Below are 21,752 nucleotides of genomic sequence, written 5' to 3'. Positions count from 1 at the left end.
TGGGCACTTGTTAAAATGCAAATTCCGCTGGGCCCCGGCAGGTCCACTACGGGGGCCTGGAAGGTACATTTGTGCCAAGAAGCTAGATGGGGCTTGGACCTGGTCTGAAGCCCTTTGTCCTAGAAAACACAGATTCAGCAAGTTCTTTAAGAGGAAAAGAGGATGACGAGTTCATTTTAGGGCAAAAAACCGAGGAAGAGGCACTTGAAAGCTCCATTTCACTCCCAAACTGCACTCCACATAAACATTCCCCTCAAATAACTTGAAAAACCTTATGAATCAGTGTTTCAGTTCTTTACTCTCCAAATGTAATACAATTCTTCAGCTAAAACAGGAGTAATGAGACAAAACGGGTCTGAAAAGTACAATAGAAAAATACTGTCCACTGGTTTATTTTTCCAAATGAGCAGCAGGCTATTTACAAATAAGCAGATCTCCAATGATGTACATTAAAATGGCAAGTCTATTACTGTTGGAAATCTAAATGAAAAAAAAAAATTTATTAAGGCACATTTGATCTGTGAGTTTAAAACAAACTTTCTGGTGTAACGACAGATTCATTTCACTTTTGTCCCCAAAATATGTGAGCACCAAAATTGTCAAAGAACACTTAATATTTAGTAAAACAGTAAGGAATGTAAAAATTCAGGAGGGGGAAAAGCGGTTTCAAAAGGAACTCTTTGGAGATCAGTTTACTGCAAATAAAATACACTAAACACTCCCGATGCACATAAATACTCGTAACTAACAGGATATCGGGAAACGGCAGCGTCCTAAACAATGGATATTAAATAAATTAAAGGTATTTCAGATACAAAGGATAAAAAAAAACAGTAATTAAAGAATGAAATAACCATCTCCACCAACATAACACAGACACGATGAAGTGAACAAAACCAAACACATTTTTCCTCAATGCTTTCACTAGGGCGGGTTTTTTCCATTTTTGTTTCAGCTCGCATACGTTAGATTTATTACGGTAATTCTTCTTTCCCTTCTAAATATTAATATTTTACCTTCAAAAAGAAGGGTCAGGAGGAGAGAAGATGCCAGACCCTTCTCGAAACTGAATGCCAGGTCCATTTAGGCCACACTAATTACAGCAAGAACAGCCATCTACTTTACTGGGTTTCCTTTGTTCCCCTTGCTTTGAAAAACCTACAAAGAGGAGACACGTTTGGGGGAAACAATCAAACTCTGGAAAGCTCTCTGGAAGATGATACAACTACCATCACATTTCTTTATTTTACAACTGGAACACCAAACGGCTTAAAAAAAAATCGCTGTAAAAAAAAGACAAAAGGGAGAATCTGTGCAAAGTTAACAGTTATAACAAAACATTTACCAGAGTTACAGTGTTTTGTCACAATAATGCTTTGCAGGAATGTTCATGTTTTCTGCCATAGGACTATAGCAAAGAGGTCTGAAAAAGAAATGTGTAAAAAAAAAAAAATGTTTTGTTCATCAGGTACATTTCAAGTCATAATTAAGCAGGTCTGCTACATAATGTTTAGCAAGAAAATATGTTCAAAGGCAAACATGATCACATTTTTGTTCAAAAAGCTCAATCTTCAAGGAGTCCTTTGTAAGAAAATCCTGTGTAAAATATACCCTTGTGTGGACTTCAAAAACTGATCATACAAAAACATTTTTAAAAAATAAATTAGATAATTAAAAATGTCTTTTCCAGCAGAGCTGGACATTAGGCTGTCCTCACTGAGCCATTATTATTGCTGCTTTTACTGTAACTTGGGTCATTTTTTTCTAGCCACATTTCAGCCAGCTGCTGTGTGGACCCATACGTTGATGCTTTGGACCCCAAGCACATTTTGTACTGCTTGGGGTCCAGGTTGGGATCACAGAAGACGGGATGGTGGATGTGGACTACTCCTACTTCTTGGCTCCTAAACGTCTTCAAACCTGCCTGGACAACCTTGTTGAAAAGGTCGACATCCTCGAGCCCCCAGCCTTGGATGGAAACGTCAAAGCCGCCTACTCGGACGAGATCGCCTTTATAAATGCAAGTGATGCCAAACCCATAGTTCCTCCAGAAGCCAGTCTTCTGAGTAAAGGCAAAATGGTTGTCGCTGGGACTCTTCCCGCTGTAAACAATCTTTGGATCGTACTGGCTGAAGATGATTGGAAAATAGATCTGCTGGCCCAGAACTGTATTTGCTCGACATCGCTGAAGAAAGTCTGTAGTGAAGACAAGGTCGACGTCACAGAAGAAGAGCAAAGACTCGTTATTAAACTGGGAAGATCCTACCTCCAGGGCCAGAGCTCTTGAAAACTCTCCAGACACAGGCAGAATCTGCATGTCGGCCTTCGGGTACTTGACGCGGTAGTCTCTCATGAGCTCGACCTGTTTGGCCTTGTCGGGGTTGGAGTCGGAATTGAAGAGCAGAACAACGAGCTTGACGTTCTGATTCGGGATGAGACACGTCTTCTCAAAGTTCCCCATAAACCTCACAAACATGTCAAAACGTCCAGACAAAGGAATCAGTATGTTGATCTTTTTCTCTTTGGGTTCTTTGTGCTCACTCTTGGACCCAGGGAGCTGAAAGGGGACAAGCTTCTTCAGGGAATTCGAGAGAAAGGACAAGGACCCGGATTCCTGGTTGATTTTGTTGGCCAGATCCTTTGCGTCCAGCTCCTCGTGCTCCACAAACTGGATCTTGCTGAAGGTCTGCTGCAGGTAGGCGTGCCTCCGCACAGGGACAGTCATCTTCTTCCCTTTGTGTTTCTTGTACAGAAGCAGCAGGTCCAGGATGTACTCGGCCCCGTACATGGGATTCACCCGGCGATAGCCATACTGGATCTCCTTAAAGTCGATGATGCGCCCTCTGGTCTTGGCGTTGGCATTGATCATCTCCATGACCTGCATGACAATGTCATCCAAGGCCTCCCTCTGTGCGGAGTCCATCCCTCTCCGGGGGGGCTGGCCGTCAGTGGCCGAGTACAGATACTTCCCAGTCAGGAACTCCCATTCCAGAATCTCCTCCCGCTGGCGGGGCTGAAACCGCGTGAAGGAGGGCGGAATCCCCAGCTGGAGGTCCTCTTTGTGAATCTCGGAGCTGCTGTACTTGCTCATGAGGACGACCTCCCGGTGCAGCTGGATGGTGCGGTGCCGGAGCTCGGCCACCCGGCGGCTGAGCACGTAGCTGTGCAGCCGGTACTGGTAGGGCGGACTTTTGTTGGGGTGCAGCGTGATGGCTCGGTGGATTTTGCTGTTGTGGAGATCTCTGATGTACCCTTTCTTGTTCTGTTCGTAATTCTCATAAAAAAGCTGCTGCATCTATTAAAGAAGAAAAAATAAAAGATTGCTGCTTTAGTATTATGTGACTGAGTGGCCCTCTGTTCTTACAGTTCCTTACATACCTGCAGATTCTAAAAAACCTAAATGTTAGAGATCTTCCTAAATGAGCCACAGCTTAACCAAAGGCCCTATCTACAGCAGTCCAGTGAGAGTGGAAGAATGAACAGCTATATACTGCTTAAAGAAATAAGACTTCATCAGTAACCTCAGTTGGCCAATGTAATTCTGCAGGCAAAGAGAATTATGAAAAAGTTTCCCATAAAGAAAAAGAGTAACCTTGAGTTCACAGTGTGCCGACTCAGCATACCTGGAAGAGAGTACCACCCCTGGTCCCCACCAAGCCCACGAAAGGGACCCAGGAGCCAAGGTCCCCTCCCTGAAGCCTGGCGCCCAACAGGAGCTGCCATCTGCACAGGAATAAACTGCATCAGTAGAGTAAAAAGAAGAGCTCCAGAAGGACAACCTGAGCACAGGATTGATGTTGCTTCTAGGGAGCTGAGCAGAAGGAAAGCCATTCATCCACACGCAGGAAGCGGCTGCCATCAGGAGGGGCATGCTGTGGGTAAAACCAAGGGTCTGCAAGGTCGCTGGAAATGCACCGTGGGAATCCTTTAAACATCTGTGTGTTCCTGTGCAGGCAGGAGAGGTGCATGGGGACTAACACAGACAGGCTATAAGATAATAATTTAAAAAATGGGAGGAGTAAAAATTATTCTCAATATAGAATTCTCTTCCCAACTAAACAATCTATCAAGTAAGAGGGAGGAGAAACAGTTTCAGATATTCAAGGACTCGGTTTCACCTTGAATTCATTCCAGGTAGTTACTAGAGGATGTGCCCACCTAGAACGAGAGGATAAATCCAGAAAGAAGAGGACACAGGATCCAGGAAACAAGGGCTTCAACACAGAAGGAAGGAGAGCGGAGAAAGCCCCAGAATGACCATGCAAGAAGTCCCAGAAGGGCAGTACTAGGGAGCGTTTGGGTCCCCCCAGATTTGCATGTTGGAACCCTAGTCCCCAGTGTGATGGTATTAGGAGGTGGAGCCTTTGGGAAGTGACTGCGTTTAGATGAGGCCATGAGAGTGGGGCCCCCACGAGGGATTGGCACCCTTAGAAGAGGTGAAGCACCAGAGCACTGTCTCCCCACCACGAGAGGGCACAGCAGGAAAGCAGCCACTTGTAAACCAGGCAGAGTTTACAGACCAGCACCCGACCACACTGACACCTTGACCTCGGACTTCCAGCCTCCAGAATTGTGAGCCATACCTTTCTGCTGTCTAAGCCCCTCAGTCTACAGTATTTTTTTCTAGCATCCGCAACAGACTAAGACAAAGAACTTTGCAGCAGGCTGAGGGGGCCAGTCCACACGGGAAAAGGCACAGATGTTCACTGCCTGTATTCCCCAGAGTCCAGCTCAGTGCCTGACACACTGCAAGATGCTCAACTCAGAGTTGATGAATGAATGGTTAACAGTCAGGTCGTTAAGCACAGCAAGTATCAAGAAACTGAATGATCCTCAGTGCAGAAGAACACACTTAACATGGACAGACACAATACAAACTACTCGGGTTCCTCTGACCAGGATACATTTTAAAATGTAAAAATCAGCAGCACATTTTGAAGAGTATGTACTCTGCCACCAAAGGAAGCAGCTGTCATTTGTTTTTCACTGCCCAGAACACCAGCATATAACTGTACATTTTATTCACGGCTATCAAAACCCCACACGTGGAGAATGAGGTCCACTGGGAGTCCTCCGCGAACGCATGTCTTCCGTGCATGAGTGATTACTTCTTACAGACTTGCTAGGACACCGTGTCCCCAAACATTTTCAGGAATACATTTCTTGAAATGTTTTAGAAACCATCTGTGGTCATAACTTTCATAGCGACTGAAGTCTAGGCAAGCTTTGCCTGAAACAGAGTGTGCTAATAAAGGTATAAATACAGAGAAAGGCATAAATACAGGGAAGAGAAAATTATTGACTGGCAGGCTTCTAGAAGCCTTAAAACCCCCTGGAACCACTGCAGACTGAGAATTTTAAGCTATAGTAAAGTTGTTTTAGGCACCTTCTGGCTAAACTCCGACTCTGTGTGGCCCTGTGCTCTGCCCAGATCCCCAGGGCCAGCCCCTGGCTGCAAGTGCACAGCACCCCACTCACTGTCATTCACCCCCATGGCCCTTTTACCCCAGGTCACCCTGTCCACTGTTCACATCAAGTTATCTTTTGCACTCTCGGCCCTCATTTCTGCCCTTGCATCATTTCAGGTATTTGCATTTGATTTTTGAATCCCTGGCAAAGTTCTCCTTAAATTATCTTTGTTTATCCCTCGACTAACTTCTAGTTTCTCTGCTGCTATTTGGTTCTTCCCACCTTCTACTTTTCTCTGAAGGTGCCCAGTTGCATTTAAGAAGGCATGCTGTGGGTGGGATGAAACTGAACCATTTCACTCTTAGGTACTTGAATGAGAAATAGATGGATCATGAAGCTGAACATCTATACCTTCCACCTACCGTCCCTCTTTCCCTCATATTATAGCTGATTCCACCACTCATTACAACGTCCCCCGTTAGGCAGGTAAGATGCAGGTAAGACTTAATTTCTGAACTCCAGGCAACTTTCTGGACTCAAAAGGACTGAGGTTCCCAATCTCTCATTATTCTAAGAGGAATAATCATATGACTAAAGGAAGTGTTTAGCAATTTTCTAGTAACAGAAGTGAAACTATTATTTCTCTTGAAGAAAGTTTAGAAGATAACAATTTAAAAAATAAAGGTTAAGAAATTGACTATATAAAGACATTTGCTGCTTCTAGGCCACCACTGAGATATAAGACCTTGGACAAGTGACTTGAATTTGTTGGGTCTCAAGTTTTCTCCTTTATACACGGACTGTATTGTACCAGAAGCTCTTTCAAGGTGAAGACTTCTAAGACCTTATGTGCTAATTTTAGAACCGGTCACATATAACTCTAAAGTCATGCCCTGATGTTATCCAGCCCACCCACCCAGATACGGCTGAAGGTGTAACAGCAGAACATTACAGGATTCTACCTTTGCTGAGTCAAACTGTATTAAAGGGTAACAACACATCCCAAAAAACGTTTCCATTCCATAACAACAAACCTCTAGTTCTGCTATAAATAAAAATAGTTAGGAATATGAGATTCGTAACAGTTCATTTTAATAACTCCAGAGGTAATAAATATGTAATTTTAAAAATAAAGAATATATACTTTAAACAGTACCAAGTTTAGAATGTGGATTTTATTATTAAAAAAAATCTCAGTAATCTACTGGCACAGTCTTTGGAAGAATATTATAAAATGGAAAAAGTTAAAAAGCACTGCAGAAAAAAACACAAATCAATGCATATAGGTTATTTAATAACCACAAGGTTATTCCTTGTTTAAAACACACTGAAGAAGTCTCTCTAAGATGCACAGAGTACCACTGATGGTTTAATTTCCACCATCCATAAAACAGCCCTTAATCTTTAAAAAGTACCCGCCTAATCCTGGAGACCAGCAAAGTCACCTCCCTCACTGCAGGATGTTCTAGGGCTCTGAGTCATTCCATGGTAAATCTGAGAGGGGATAATAAATGTCGAGGTCACGCTATTCCCAGGAACTTCCAGCCGGCTGGGAATAACCACGAACTACCCACATCTAATTTTCAGTTAACAAATACCTTCCACGGTCTTCGCTAGCAAACGTCCCCCTTGTCCTCTGCAACGAAGGCCAACGTTCTCATTAAGTCAAAGTTTCTCCCCATTAACTGTTTACATTAATGTCCTCATTAAGGATACATTTCAGCAACATCAACAGAGTGTAACTGCTGCAGACTGACAGCCATTTCTAATTCCGATTTATACGGTGTTTCAATTCATTGCAGAGAACTTGTTTTCTTATCCTTTTGTCCTGAAAATTGGTTCCAAGAAAATATGGGTTGTCCAAGTATCAAGAGACCATAACTGGCGGTACTTTCAAAATAGCCATATTCCCAAGTTTTAAATGTTTAAATTAACACTGTCATATACCTGCACGTAGGGTTTCCAGATAGTTTATTGTCTGAAGCAGGATCTTCTGAGGTGAAACAGGAATCCGTTAATAATTAGGCCAAGACCACTGGCATAAATTGGGCCTGTCCCCAGCTCTCAAAACATATGGTTACCCTACTTGTCCCTATTAGGTCTCTTCTAATTAGTTTTGTGTAGGCTTTGCCAATTTTTATCCAATTAAGTTCAGGGATTAGGTGCTTTGTATTTTAAAGACTCCATTCAAAAAAGTAAGTTTTTCATGGGAATTAAGCTGGATCTCTAGTGGTGAAAAATGGGAACTGTGTGTGTGTTTGTGTGTGTGTGTCTCGAATCATCAGTGTCAAATTCTGGAATCTAAATACCTTTTAAAGAAGACTGACACATTTCAAAATAATTGAGAATTAAGCTTGGCAAAGCAAAACATAAACTACTGGCAGTAATTTAAGATGTCTACCTAAGACAATAAGCAAAGTGATCAAGCTGAAATCCAGAGTTTGCAAATGAACGTTCCATGGTTTGAATAGTTAACAGCGACAGCAGACAGAGGAGAGGGCCCTTACCTGCAGTCAGGACACTGAACTCTCAGCTCTGCTCTTCACTAATGTCTGACCTTGTGGGAGTCACTTAAAGCTTTTTAGGCATCAATTTTTTTTTTTTTTTGTATCATGGCAGGATTGTGAAGGGTCATGTATGCAGCACTATCTTTAAATGACCAGAGCCTTATGCAAATGCAGAACCAAAAACCTCCTAAACATTCACATTAAAGACACTGTACCAGGAAGGGAAAATTCAGAAGGCCACAAAGAAAGGGTAAGTGCACATGAGTGTACACACACACACACAACAGAGCAGTGGGCAGCCTGACAACCCCGGCCCTGGGTCTGCTCACGAAGGACATCAGTGAGGGGCTTGGCTCTAAAACCCAACTCACAACAGATACCTGCGTCCAGCCCCCACCAGCCTCCATGGACGTGTCCCTGACCGGGCTGTTTCCTAACTCCAGTCGACCTGTGACCACACCCCAGCTCTCGCACCTGACTGAAAGTCTATATGATAAACCAGTGAAGCAGTGGTCTAGGGGATCATGAGAAACCAAACCCAAACAAAAGCAAAACTAAAGACACACGTCCAGGGGCAACACAGGGCAAGTGTACCAGGCTGGGGAGTCAGAAGAACAGGACACACGGGAATGTCACATGCCCAGTGCAGTCAGATCTTCTGACTTTTTAAAAGAGAAGCTAGAAATCTGGCTGTTTTGTATAGAGTATCTTAACTTTTAAATGTCAGCAACCAGTTCAAATTATAAAACAAGAGACAGACAGAGAAGGAAACATGAGCCAAAATACATCTGGGGGTCAAATATGGCCTGTAAGTTCACTTCTTTCTAGGATTTTTAAAAAGTCTATTCCTGATTCATTGTGGAATCTCATTCTATTTAAAGACATTTTGTACCATTTTAACTAACCACATTTATCAAATAATATCTTACCCCCCAAATCCCTAAAGATTCCAGCAGACTTTAAAGGACGATGGCCTAATGAGTTAGGACAACCCATTGGAGCTGCTATCACAAGACAAGGCCAACAAGGCGAGGGCAGCGAGCAAATGGGGTGGGGTGGGGGTGGGTGGGGACAAGAGCACAGCCCAGCTCCTGTGCACACAAGCCTTGTAAAGCGCAGCTACCACTTTAGAACCCAATGGTGTGTATCACAGCTTTGTTTCACACGTTAAAGTCAGTATTTCCGCCACGTCCACGGCGCTGAGGGATCTGCAGTGGGGGGCTGGGGGGTGCCCGGGCTTAACGAACCCTACGGGGTTAAGGCAACTCGTGTAAGTCTGAGCAGGGAGTCTTACTCCACAACTATCATACAAAGCCTTGAGTTCTTAAAGCTTTTATTCACAGAAGATCACACCACTCCCCTGGGATCTTGGAGGCTGTAAAAGGAGGAACAGCAGTACTGAAGCTGTCCTCACGGCGCTTGTACCTGCTACACAGCATGGGGGCTGGTTCCAAACAGGGCTGAAACAAATGAAAGAAAAAAGATCAGAAGAAAAACTGCTGGAGAGGAGAATGGGGAAGGACAGGGAGTGGGGTTTTTTGCGAGGGAGGGGAGATACTAAAGCTTTATATTCCATAGTGTCAAACTTCTAGAGAAGTGATACAAGTAAACGTTTTCCAAATACAGGCAACCAACAAAGGAGGAGAGGCAATACAACAGAGTAAAGGTTGTCTTTTCAACAAATGATGCTGGAACAATCGGACATCCACATGCCAAAAAAAAAAAAAATCAATCTGGACATAAGACTTTAAACTCTTCACTAAAAATTATCTCCAACTAGATCCCAGACCTAAATGTAAAACACAAAACTATAAAACTTCTAGAAGATAACAAGAGAAAACCTAGAGGACCTTGGGTATGGAGATGGCTTTTCAGATACAACACTGAAGGCACAATCCATCAAAGAAATAACTGATACACTGGACTTCATTAGAATTAAAAACTTCTGCTCTGAGAAAAACAACGTCAAGAGAATGAGAAGACAAACCACAGACAGAGAGGAAATATTTCCAGAAGGCACATTTGGTAGAGGACTATTATCCAAAATATACAGAGAATGCTTAAAACTCAACAATAAGAAAATTATTTTAAAATGGGCAAAGGCTGTAACAGACACCTCACCAAAGAAGATATACTGATGGCAAATAAGCATATAAAAAGACGTTCAACATCATACGCCATTAGAGAAATGCAAATTTAAACAATAAGATACCACTACACTCATTATTAAAATGGCCAAAATACAAAATACTAACACCACCAATTGCTGGTGGAGATGTAGAGTAACAGGAACCCTCATGTGTTGCTGGTGGGAATGCAAAATGGTACAGCCACTTTGGAAGACATTTTGGCAGTTTCTTATAAAATGAAATATATTCTTACAGTAAAATCCAGCAATTGCACTCCTTGGTATTTACCCAACTGAACTTAAAACTTGTGTCCACACAGAAACCTGTGCGCGAATGATTACAACAGCTTTATTCATAAATGCCAAAACTTGGATCAGCCAAGATGTCTTTTCAGTAGGTGAATGGATAAATAAATAGTACATCCAGAAAACAAAATATTATTCAGCAATAAAAAGAAATGAGCTATCAAGCCATGAAAAAACACAGAGGAACTTTAAATGTATATTATTACGTGAAAAAAGCCTATCTGAAAAAGCTTCATACTATACAATCCCAACAGTATTACATTCTGGAAAAGGCAAAACTACAGAAACAATAAAAAGATCAGTGGTTGCCAGGGGGTTGGGGGGAGGGGGGATGAAGAAGTGAAGCACAAGGATGTTTACAGCAGTGAAACTACACTTAGGACACTGTAACGGTGGATACAAGACATCATGCATTTGCCAAAACCCAGAGAATTTACCAAGAGGGAACCCTAATGTTAACTATGGACTTTGGGTAATTATGGGAACTCTCTGTACATTTTGATTTGCCTCAATTACTCTAAAAAAGTTAGAGTTTACTAATTAAAAAAATCATACAGGCTGCCCATTAGGGGAAAAAAACCCTCAAATTATTTACGTTAATTAAAGTAGATTCTAGGGGAAAACAGTAAATCTTTTTTCTCTGGATTGTTTATAATCAATTCTTTCATTCTTTCCTTCATTCATCCTTCCACTCACAAAACCTTTAGAGAAATATATAAAAGACTCTTAAGCTTCAGATCCTTTGTGAAAAGAGGTGGGTGGAAATAACAGTGATTATTCACAATAAGTGTCATTTTTTGCTCTTTAAGGCAGTCCTCTCAGCTACAAAGCCTTACAGAAGGAGAAGAAATATTTTTTGAGTGTCTGACCATCTGCTGTGAAACACCAGGCTTTCTCTCTGATTCTCTCCATAAATGTACACTCTTCACAATTTTAAACCCTTTGAGGGAAAAACCCTCACTGCCCCATCAGCACTTGCTGAGTAAATGAACAGATATTATTTCTCCCATGTTACAAATGAGGACAAAGACTGACCACTGACAGCACGTGGCTCCAGACAATATTTAACATTATAAGGGAAGAGCAGTGCTAGGCTAACCTTAGAAAAGAGAACTCTCAGCAAAGAGCCTACCGCCATCTGCCCGCCTGGCCCCCTCCCCTCAAACTCCAGACAGCCCAAGGGGGCCTGGCGGGCAGACCAGCCAAAGGCAAGACACATGAACCCTGTCGACCTCCACCCCCTCTCCGACTCCCAACAAAATATGGTGACAAGAGCTGAAAGGACAGGACTTGAAAATAACTTAGCCCTCAGAGAAATGCCAGAGGGAAAGCATCCTTAACAGAGGTTCAGCTGGAGCTCCCACACATTACACTACCCGTCCCTGTTGCTTGCCTCGAGTAAGACTCCTTGAAGGCAGGTCTCACCCCAGCACGCCGGCCACAGAGCCTGGCACATAAAAGATTCCCTTATCAAACACCCGCCCCAAATAAATGAGAATTTCAGTGCACGAAACAGAGCTCCAACCTGACACTTCCAGAACAACCCCCTCCGCCACACAACCACCCAATAGAACCCCCTGTGAGTTGCACGTTAGAACGCGCGGTCTGCCCTCTAACCCTTCACGCTGGGCTTGACGAGCAGGGCTGGCTCCCCCAAGGCCCTGAGGGAAGTGCAGCACAGATAAGCAGCATCTCCGGGAGGCTCTGCTGGGCACCCCCCATGCACGCGCGCACGCATCCCAGGACGGGGTCCGGCAACTCTGCACGCACCACAGAGCGGGGACTTGGGTGTTTAGAGGCCTGCCCGATGCCTGATGGGGATGGCCTGGGGGTGATGACAGGGGTGGCCTGGGCTGGGGCTGGGCGAGCCCTGCTCTCTGGGGAGCTCACACTCCAGAGGTGGTACAGGAAGTTGACAGAAACGAGGTGACACAGAGCTTTGAAGGAACAGAAAGCGAGGGAGACAGCAGAAGGGGGAAGGAAGCTCCACAGACTCAGGAAGGGGAAGGCTCTCTGGCAGGGGGAATCTGCGCCAAGACCTGATTCCGGGTCTGAGCCAAGCCCTGCACGGAAGGGAAGTGTTCTGGAGGGCACCGCAGGTCAGAGACCAGAGGGAAGGCCTGCTCCCTAGAACTGTCTTTTCTTCAGCGAATTTGCTCACCTACTCTGTGCCAGGAGCAGGCGCCAAGGCTGGGCACCCTGAGCTCACCAGCCGAGGGCCAACCCTCCTGTATCCACACATTTTACGTGTGTGTGTGTGTGTGTGTGTGTGTGTGTGTGTGAGTGTGTGTGAGAGAGAGAGAGAGAGAGAGAGAGAGAGAGAGAGAGAGAGAGAGAGAGAGAATTTTAACAGCATAATCAAATATGAAAGGTTTAAAAGCTAGAAATGACTACCCCAAACTTTCTGAACAAATACATAAACTGTGGAACCAAATTTTGGTCAGACACAGCATAAGAGCAAACAGAAGAGTGGAAAAGCCCCTATTTGATGTGTGCACAACACAAACATTCCTGGCACCAGGGAAGATATGGTGGCGGCACCAATCCTCCACACTGGGACAGTGGGGACCGTCACTCCCCGGGTGCTGGGAGCACAGTGGGCTCATTCTTACCAGTGAGCAGGTGGGGGCGCCGAGTCTCAACAATGGGGGCGCAGGAGAGGAGGGGCCGCTCCAGGGCTCGTGTCAACTGGCATCCAGCACAGACCTCCACACCTCCCTCTCCACCCACTTCCTTCCTCCTCCCGGGCCTGGCCCAGCACCAGAACAAAGAGGGATCCGAGCGCCAGCCTGGCTGGTTGTTAAAGGCTAAGTACCCAAAGCACTCAGCAGCCCTGCCCCAGTGCCCTCTGAAAGGGAGCGGCTGGGTCTCCGGCAGCAAAGGCACTGCCAGTAATAGAAGTTATGTAATCTTTAAGTTAGAAGTGGGGAGGGTACAGCTCAGTGGCTGGGTGCATGCCTAGCACGCCCAAGGTCCTGGGTTCAATCCCCAGTGCCTCCACTAAAATAAATAAATAAACCTAATCACCTCCCTCCAAAACCAAAAAAAAAAAAAAAAAAAAAAATATATATATATATATATATATGTATATATATAATAAAAATTAAAATCTTTAAGTTAGAAAACTGAAAAGCAAGCTGTTCCTAAAAATAAGAATGGGTAACTTTTGTTTTATTACTAACATTTATCACTCATAGGCCTGGAATACTCCAAACCAAAAGGAAACAGAATGAAAAAAGTTCATTCACGGTAAAGTTATCTCCACTAGTTAAAGGGTTTACTCCCCTGTTTCTTACCCAGCCACACATTTCACATGGGGCCTCAGCTGCCTTTAAGCCGGCTAGCTTAACACCTGAAAGTATCTCAAAATGATGTATTTTAACAACTGCACTTAAAACAACTTCTAAATTAACTTTCCTCTGAATGCTGTGGCCAGTACAACTCTCTAGCCACCAATTTCACCCGCATGTCCCTTGCTTCCTACTTAATATTCTGCACCATTAAATACAACAAATAATCAAGTACTAGGAAGAGATTGGTAGGACTGCTTCTAAACAGCAGATGCAGTGGTCTTTAATCACACCCAGAACTTTCTGCTCCTGCTTGGAACAGAACCACTGCACAAGTCCATGCACACCCCACCTTCTAATCTTGCCTCTATTTCTAAATCAAGTCACAGTCTCCGACTGTGTGTGCATGGGTTTGGTTGGGGGAAAAGATGAGAGCCATGAAGGGAGTTGGGGGGGGGGGGGGATGAAGATTGGTGCCTTGAAAAAGCCAAAATTCTATTTCAAGAGTATACTTCTGAAAAGGAAGCCAAGCTTCCCCCCCCCCCCCGCAAAACAAACAAACAAAAGACTAAAAACTCAGAAAAACAAAAAAACAAATAAGATGTCATCTACTTCTTTGTCCAAAGTTTGAACATTTGTGTCTTATAAAAGACCAACTAGTGAAATAAAAGAGGATTTCATGAATGTAGTCTTACACACAACACTTCATAAGACTGCACTGTAAGCCAGTGACTCTTAAAAATGACATCTTGCAAAAACACTTAACTCACTTATAATTACTATTTTTAAACTTTTTTGTTATTATAAAGTAACATACATTCATTATAAAACACAGAGAAGAGAATCACTCATAAACCTGCTGACATTTGAAAAATACTCGTTCTAATTCACTCCTATGAATATCTTCTTTATTCACCTACATGTAAGATTACAGAATCAAATTGTACTTGGCAAACTATATAGTGCGTATATACTTATAAGTACATCATATCTGAGTAATAATTCTACTTTTGATCACCTTGTTTCCCTGAAACAGTTAACAACACCGACTGCTAAATAAAATCAAGCTGTTCCACTATTTGTCAATCAGGACTTTAACCAAAGAAAAAGAGACACTAAAATTATAAGCTACAAGAAAAGCAAAAATTTCATAGAAGTGAGAAAGCTTAAAGGCTAAAAGTAAAGGAGTCAGTCATACATCAACCAAAGGTTAAAAGTACAAATTTCTGTCATAAAAAAACTGGGGGGGGAGAGGAGGGGGAAGTAACGAGAATTTTATGTAGACTCAAATTCAAGTTACGTATTATCTTGACCCAAGTTAGTCAATACAAATTATGTTTAACTACACAAAGTAGATGTATATGTAAAATAAACATACTCTGACTAAACAATGTAACACTCGTAAAATCCCATAAATACGAGTTACACTAGAAGAAATGAAAACCTTTTTCTCAGCCTGTTGGTCAGGCATTTTCCTGTGTCCCACTCTGATGTTAAGTCCAAGTGTCAGGTTGTCCTGTGCCATTGCCAAAAAAAAAAGAGGGGAGAAGTTTATTACACTGGCAGAAACCAGGAAAACTCAAGAGAGGTAGAAGGAAGCAAGAATTCTGTTCTTACTCACCAGCAATAATCACTGTTACTATCTCAGAGTACAATGAATGTCAAAATAACTGAGAAAAGCCACAGTACCATAATGCCACCAAGGAGGATCACATGCTGAGATCCATGAGTAAGGCTGCAAACTACAGAACCATTAGCCAATGTGAGCAAAAAAGCCGTAATTTAAACGTGAATGCTCTGGTCCTTTCAGATGCATTAGTCTAAAGCACTACAATCTTACACCAGGTGTGTGTGAGCCTGCCAACTCTCAGTGAACCACAGGGATATTCCTAGGACACAGAGGAGCAATGCACATTTAGCTTTAGTTATTTCAGTCTTTGTCGTGCCTTACAAGTGCAGTGTATCTATGCAAATACGTAACAATCAGAGACTCGGCTTTACTTCTTCCCAAAGAAGGTGCTGTTAGTCCAATTTATTTTCCCTCAAATTATTGATAAGCTTGACTGAAAGCCCATTAATTATTATTCTTTCTTTAAACATCATGTTAAGCTTCGATAACCAATAATAAAGCATCTCTATGCCCTCCAAATGCAAGTTTCATGACAAATGCATTTTCAGTCCCAATTTTACAGTTAGGGGTAAAGCTAAAAGCCACAAGATAAGTTTAAAAGGAGACACCCTAAGGGAACTTTCCCATCTGGACTGATTTGCCAGTTTCAGGCTGTATTTTGAGACTATTCCCAAGTCCTTATTATATCCTACTATTACAGCCAGAATGCTTTCTCATGGGGAAAAAAAAAATTCAGGTGAAGTATCTAAGGACACTCTGAATTATGGCATTTATATAAAGTTAAATTGTAAGAGCATCATACATACAGCAAACATGAAGCCCAAACCACAAATGAAACCAAGGCCCTCTAAGACCGAGCCCCCTGCCAAGTTTATGATTAACCTCTCCCACCCCAAACTGTATCCCCTTGCCTGAAAGCCATCAGGGAGCTCGGGCCTTTCAGGTTATGAGCGGCCCGTTCTCCTTGCTTGGTGCCCTGCAAATAAATGCTGCACCTTCCCCCACCACAACCGAGTAGATTTTTTCACCACATTCAGCAGACTGGCTTTGCAGCACATGGGTGAGCAGGCCCAAGTGTGGTTCGTTAACACAAATACATACTGATCACCAGTTCCTAACAGGCAATGATTCTTGCCAATGGAAATGCTTGCTAGAAACCTATTTCCTATTTGGGTCTCCTATTATGAGTTTTTTAACCTAAAGGTCAGCTAAATGGCATTACGCAGCTGTACTTCTTAGACATCTGACCTTGGTACACTGCCATGACTTCCAATGTCCAGATGTCTTACACCAGCAACCTGAGAAACGAAAATCCAGTCCCCCAACGAGAGGAAAGGCTGCTCTGGATTCACTACAGGATGTAAAGACTTCTTCGGGTCATGTGGCACAGACCTGATGGCCATAATCTGTGCCCCCTTCCTCTGTGGCGAAACTAGGCCTGGCTCTGGCTGCTTGCCTCCTACCCCACTCCAGTTAGGTGTGGCCACACAGCCAAGTTCTCCCCGGTGGGCTGTGAGTGGAAGCAAAGGGCTCCTCTGCCAGCTGGTGCCTTGTTCTCAAGGCCTGGCTTTCTCCCCAGACCCTGGTCACCTCCTGTAGCAGGAACACCATAGCCATGTGTTTGAGGACCATGCTGAGCAATGCAGAGAAACAAAATCGGAGAACCTGGGACCCTAAATGACTGTGAGGAAGAGTCCCTGCCATCCTGAAACACATACCTCCCTGGGCAGTTTACTCCAGAGAGAAATGAACGTCCATCTCCACTGTATTCCTCAGGTGGCCGTCACAGTGTCAAGCCCTTTGTCTACTATATTCAACACGTGCAGCAATGCATAAACCATGATTTAGTGCAACTCTGAAGGATGGCACCTCACAAACATTCCAGTAGCAACTATTTTCTGGGCGGCATTTTGCATGTTATTTCATGTAGTCTCATGCCAGCCCTAGGGATTATTCCCATTTAATAGAGGAGAAAAAAAGAGCTCTGAGAAACTGGCTGAACTGACAAGGAAACAGCAAGTAACAGCAGAGTCAAGGTCTAAAACACCCGTGCCTGTAACTAGGCCAGAGGTCGCCAACTACCGCCCGTGGGCCGAGAGGTGAAATTGGCCTGCCGCGTGTGAAAAGCTTCGTGTGGACACAGGCAGGCTCATTTGTTCAGCTGTCGTCTGTGGCTGCTTTTGTTGGGACAGAGACATTATGGCCCACAAAGTCTAGAATTTCTACTCTCTGGCCCTTGACCCCTGATCTGGAGTCATTCACCATCGCAGATGCAATCCAGGCATGTGCAGACTTCGCCCGAACAAAACACGTTCCCCAACGTGATGTCCTCCCCACACGGTTCACCTGCCCGCCGCAGCCCGCGTCTCCTGGCTCCCCGCTCCTGCCCCCTAACCCACCACTCCTGACCACTCAGGCTGCGTTTCCCTAACACAAGACACTCCGTTTCATCCGTGGAAGTCATGACCCTGGCTTCCGACCTTCCCAGTGCTAACAGAAGTCCTTCAAAAAAAGTAATTTCCAAATTAGATTTTTATATAAGTGGCTTAAAAATAAATGCATTTGGGTCAAGCTAAATTAAAAACCTGAAAGTAATAACATCAGAAAACACAATGCATCAAATTCTGCACGCCTTATACTTTGTGGTATACATTCATCCTCCTTTGGTTTTGTGCATAAAAGGCAGTTTCAAGACACTAAAAACAGACATAGTACTCCCCAAAATAGAACCCTCAAAGACCACGAACAGCAGAGTTACGCTCATTTTACCCGTTTCTAACCATCATGAGAGCTGCCATCAGCAACTGGATATGAATGAGTCACAAAAGCTCTCAGACACATCATTCTGAATAAGGTACAAGAAAAAGTGACTTCATTCAGACAAATCATTTCTCACAACAAATATTTTGTGATTACCCATTATATGCCAGGCACAGTTGTACAGTTATCCAATACTCTACAGCATGAAGTGAGTAGTTTTTAATTTCAAATATTCATCATTACTCAGGTGACAACCTAGACTGAGTAAGACAAAATGCTGTTACCACATGTAGTCATTTCATAAGCCAGCTTACTTCTAGAATTCTTCTTTGATTTTCATTTTCATGAGTTTTGAGGTTAAAAAAAATAAGAGAAGCCTTGACCTTCGAATTGCCAGCTATGAACAAAATTACGAGGGTGTGCTGTACTGTGACGTCTTATGTGACTGGGGAGGATGCTGCGAAGAGGAGACTGAGAAGCTGATCCTGCTCTGCTCCTCACAGGCTCTCTGTCCTTTAGTAAGTCTCAGTTTAATTGTGGAATCAGGGAGTTAAACAAGAAAAGTCCCTTCCAGGGTTAAAATTTAGGGCAAATTAATAGTATGAACAAGATTAGGGGGGATCACTTGAAGACTGTTCTCCAAGACAATAAGCACAGGCCCTGACAAGGATGCCTGGTTGCCCCCTGTCCCCAGCCTGCACCCTCAAATTGGTCAGTGACCAAACTGGGAAATGCAGCCTGAGTCTCTCAGACATGTTCCCTCTCTGCAGCCCACCAGCAAAGGCCCTGCTTAGCTCTGACCCTCCTCATTTCTCAGCTGGCTGCTGCAGAAATCTCTTCTGTCCTCCCTGCCCCCAGCCTTACCTTCCTCTAAACCTGCTGGAGTGGTCTTTCAAATGCAGAACTCTGTCCTGATGTCTGTTTGTTGGGAATAATCAAATCCATGGAAAGAACTGCTCTAGGGCCCCTCACATCCCAGCCACCTAAACCAGGCTCAATTCCATGGCAGCTCTGTGGCTGGGCTGGCAGCCTGCACCCCCCTCCCACCACGTGCCAATCTCCTGGCTTGGTCGGCCTCTGGGATCAACTCTGTCCATCTGGGACTCAGTCCTTCTCTGAGCCAGTCTGTGGACCCCAGCAGGCCTGGGCACTTTCTGTCACACAATCCCCCGCTGCCTGTTTCTCAGCTCTCCCTCACAAGATCTCCCAGGGTGTGTCCACAGGTGTAGGGGTGTGTGTGGGCCTGTGTGTGTCTGTGCACAAGTGCACGCACACGCTGGAAGGTTTGAGGCGAGACAAGATCAGTTTCCTTCCATTCTCCTTATAGAGCAGTGATTCTCCACAAGGAACTCATGGCAGAATCATCCGAGATTCTGATGCGTGTCACCTGTCCCTGGCAACATCCACTCTATGAAGAGTATGAGGAGGCTGATGTTCGGAGAAAGGAACCTCAGAAAGTGTTCCCTGTTGCTCCCGCCTCCCCCTCCAAGAACACGAACATGAAGGCACTCTCGAGAAGGGTCATCTCTCTAATCTTAGGGAACATGGTGGGGAGCAAATGACTGAACTAGAAAGGACTGCGTAAGAAAGATGCTCAGAGTGGACAGGAGGCTGGTTAACAATCCCAGTCTCACTCCTCTGTGCCTTTATGGGGCTAATCTGCAGCATTTAATGGGTGGAGCAGTGGGCTCCTCTTCCAGCAGGACACTGGGCGGGCAGGGAGGGCAGGCAGAAGGCACCGAGTCAAAGGAGCTAAATCTGAGCCGAGGGTTGCAGCTGTGAGTCACTGCATGGAGAGATGACAAGAGGTTAGAAGCACCAGCAACAAGGAAGAAATGCAGACAGGCGTTCCCCGACAGCTCTGGTGGCCCTGGGCTGGTAAGGGCTGCCCTTCTCTTTTTATTGGAGGGATGTGTTCTCAGGAAGACCAGGCTAACCAGACGGAAAGGAAGGAAAGGAAGAGTGTCACCTTCCGCCTTTCCTGAACCGAGCCCAAGAGAGTGCTAGAGGCTGCCTTCGGGCCCTTCCAGCGGTGACAGGAGGGGTTAGAAATGATTCCAAGTCAGCAGCATCCGAGCCAGGGCCATCACCACAGCTGGAAACAACTTCTGATTGCACCACAGCTCTCAACCCCAGTTAATGTGATGGGTCAGACTGCATTCCACGAGCTTCAGCAACTTCAGGGGCTACTGCCACAAGCTCTCGTCACCACCCAGCCTGCCATGGAGGGAGGAGACGGCAGGCCTGGAAGGGGATCTGGGTTTAGGAGTAAAGTCTGCAGTGTTAGGCCAGGGCTTCTGTGACCACTGGTGGCACTCACTGGTGAGACAAGGTGACCCCAGTTTAGGGTGTTGGGTTTTTTCTTTAACTTTAAAAAGGTTGATTTACAAACAGTAGTTTGCATGTTTAGAAGTTGTGGAGAGGTTGTGAAGACTGAATGATAAAGACCATTAACTGAGGACCAATACTTACTGTAACTTATTTAACAGGGAGCTATTTAATAGAAAACACGCAAGAAAAAAAAACCCAAAATATTTGTGAGATAAACTGCTTTTGTGTTTTAGATGGCTTTTTATCCCCACCAGCCTGTATCAGCTATATTTGGGGGAGATTACCATATGTAGACCCAGATTCCATTTTTTTCCCCAAATCTACTTTGCCCTGTAATAGAAAGGTCACTTGTTTCTAGAAGAAAACATTAACAGCATCATTAACATGTAAAATTTTTTAAAATGTGATAACGGGATTCAGTAACATCTATTTCCAATTAAAATCATTCTACAAAATTAACCACAGATCAATTTTGTTAAGAACTGTTTACACCTGAAACCAAGCCTTAATATGGACTATGCTGGGTTCCAGAAGCCACAAGCCCCTGAAAGAGAGAAGCGAGGTGGAGTGGAAGATATAAGACAGAGCCGTCCCCAGAGAGCATGAAATAGGTCCTGTCTCACAACGCCCACAGGCCACACACCTCCTCCTCCTGGGCACCCGCTGCACAGGTCAAGGTCACCACCCAAGAGAACAGGATGACACAGGAAAAGGGAAACACTACTTAATTTCAACACAAAGGTTTCTCACATTTACAGTCACCTAAACTACTTCTAAGAAAATAAACAATTACAAAAAGGCCCAGTTATAAAGCTGCTGGGCATAAAAATGACCATCTGGTGGAGTCAAGAATATCACCATTTGACAAACATCAGAGTAATTAGTTCAGGTAAGAATCATGAATGGATGCTAAAATTAGTGGATGGCATTAGAGGAGGAATAGGATAGCTCATGGTCTCAAAATACAGCCCTATAAAATATGTACATATTAATTACAGAGGGAAAAAATAGTAATTTTGCAGCAGAAGCTCGGCAAGTGATCAGAATTACTTCTGCCTGTTGGAGTCATAATAACACCATGTACTCCCATTATGTCCTTGTTCTTAGAAAACACACAGTGAGGTATTTAGGAGCAAAAAAGAGTATTATGTCTGCAACTTACTCTCCAGTGGTTCAAATATATATCCCTAACCCTAACCCGTACCCTAACCCATACCCTAACCATATACATATTTATTCGTTTTATATATATATATAATACATATATAAAACGAATAAATCATAAAGCTGATGTGGTAAATGTAAACTACCAGGGAGTCTGGGCAAAGGGTATATGGGAGTGTTCTGTACTATTCTTGAAATTGTTCTAAGTCTAAAGTTTTTTCAAAATT

General features: G+C 44.0%; 1 protein-coding gene across 1 annotated transcript in view; it reads right to left on the bottom strand.

The window, feature by feature from the left end:
- Window positions 1-279: 279 nt before the first annotated feature.
- The window catches only part of CHSY1 (chondroitin sulfate synthase 1), a 60,504-nt gene continuing 39,031 nt past the window's right edge, over window positions 280-21,752 (bottom strand). The window contains exon 3 of the mRNA XM_064480524.1: window positions 280-3,295. Coding sequence (XP_064336594.1) covers window positions 1,703-3,295 — 1,593 coding nt within the window. The 3' untranslated portion in view covers window positions 280-1,702. The remainder of the gene's footprint in view (window positions 3,296-21,752) is intronic.

The sequence above is a fragment of the Camelus dromedarius genome, chromosome 29, assembly GCF_036321535.1.
Source record: "Camelus dromedarius isolate mCamDro1 chromosome 29, mCamDro1.pat, whole genome shotgun sequence".
NCBI classification, from domain to species: Eukaryota; Metazoa; Chordata; class Mammalia; order Artiodactyla; family Camelidae; genus Camelus; species Camelus dromedarius.
The sequence above is the reverse complement of the archived record's forward strand: the minus strand, read 5'-3'. Positions and strand labels throughout refer to the sequence as shown.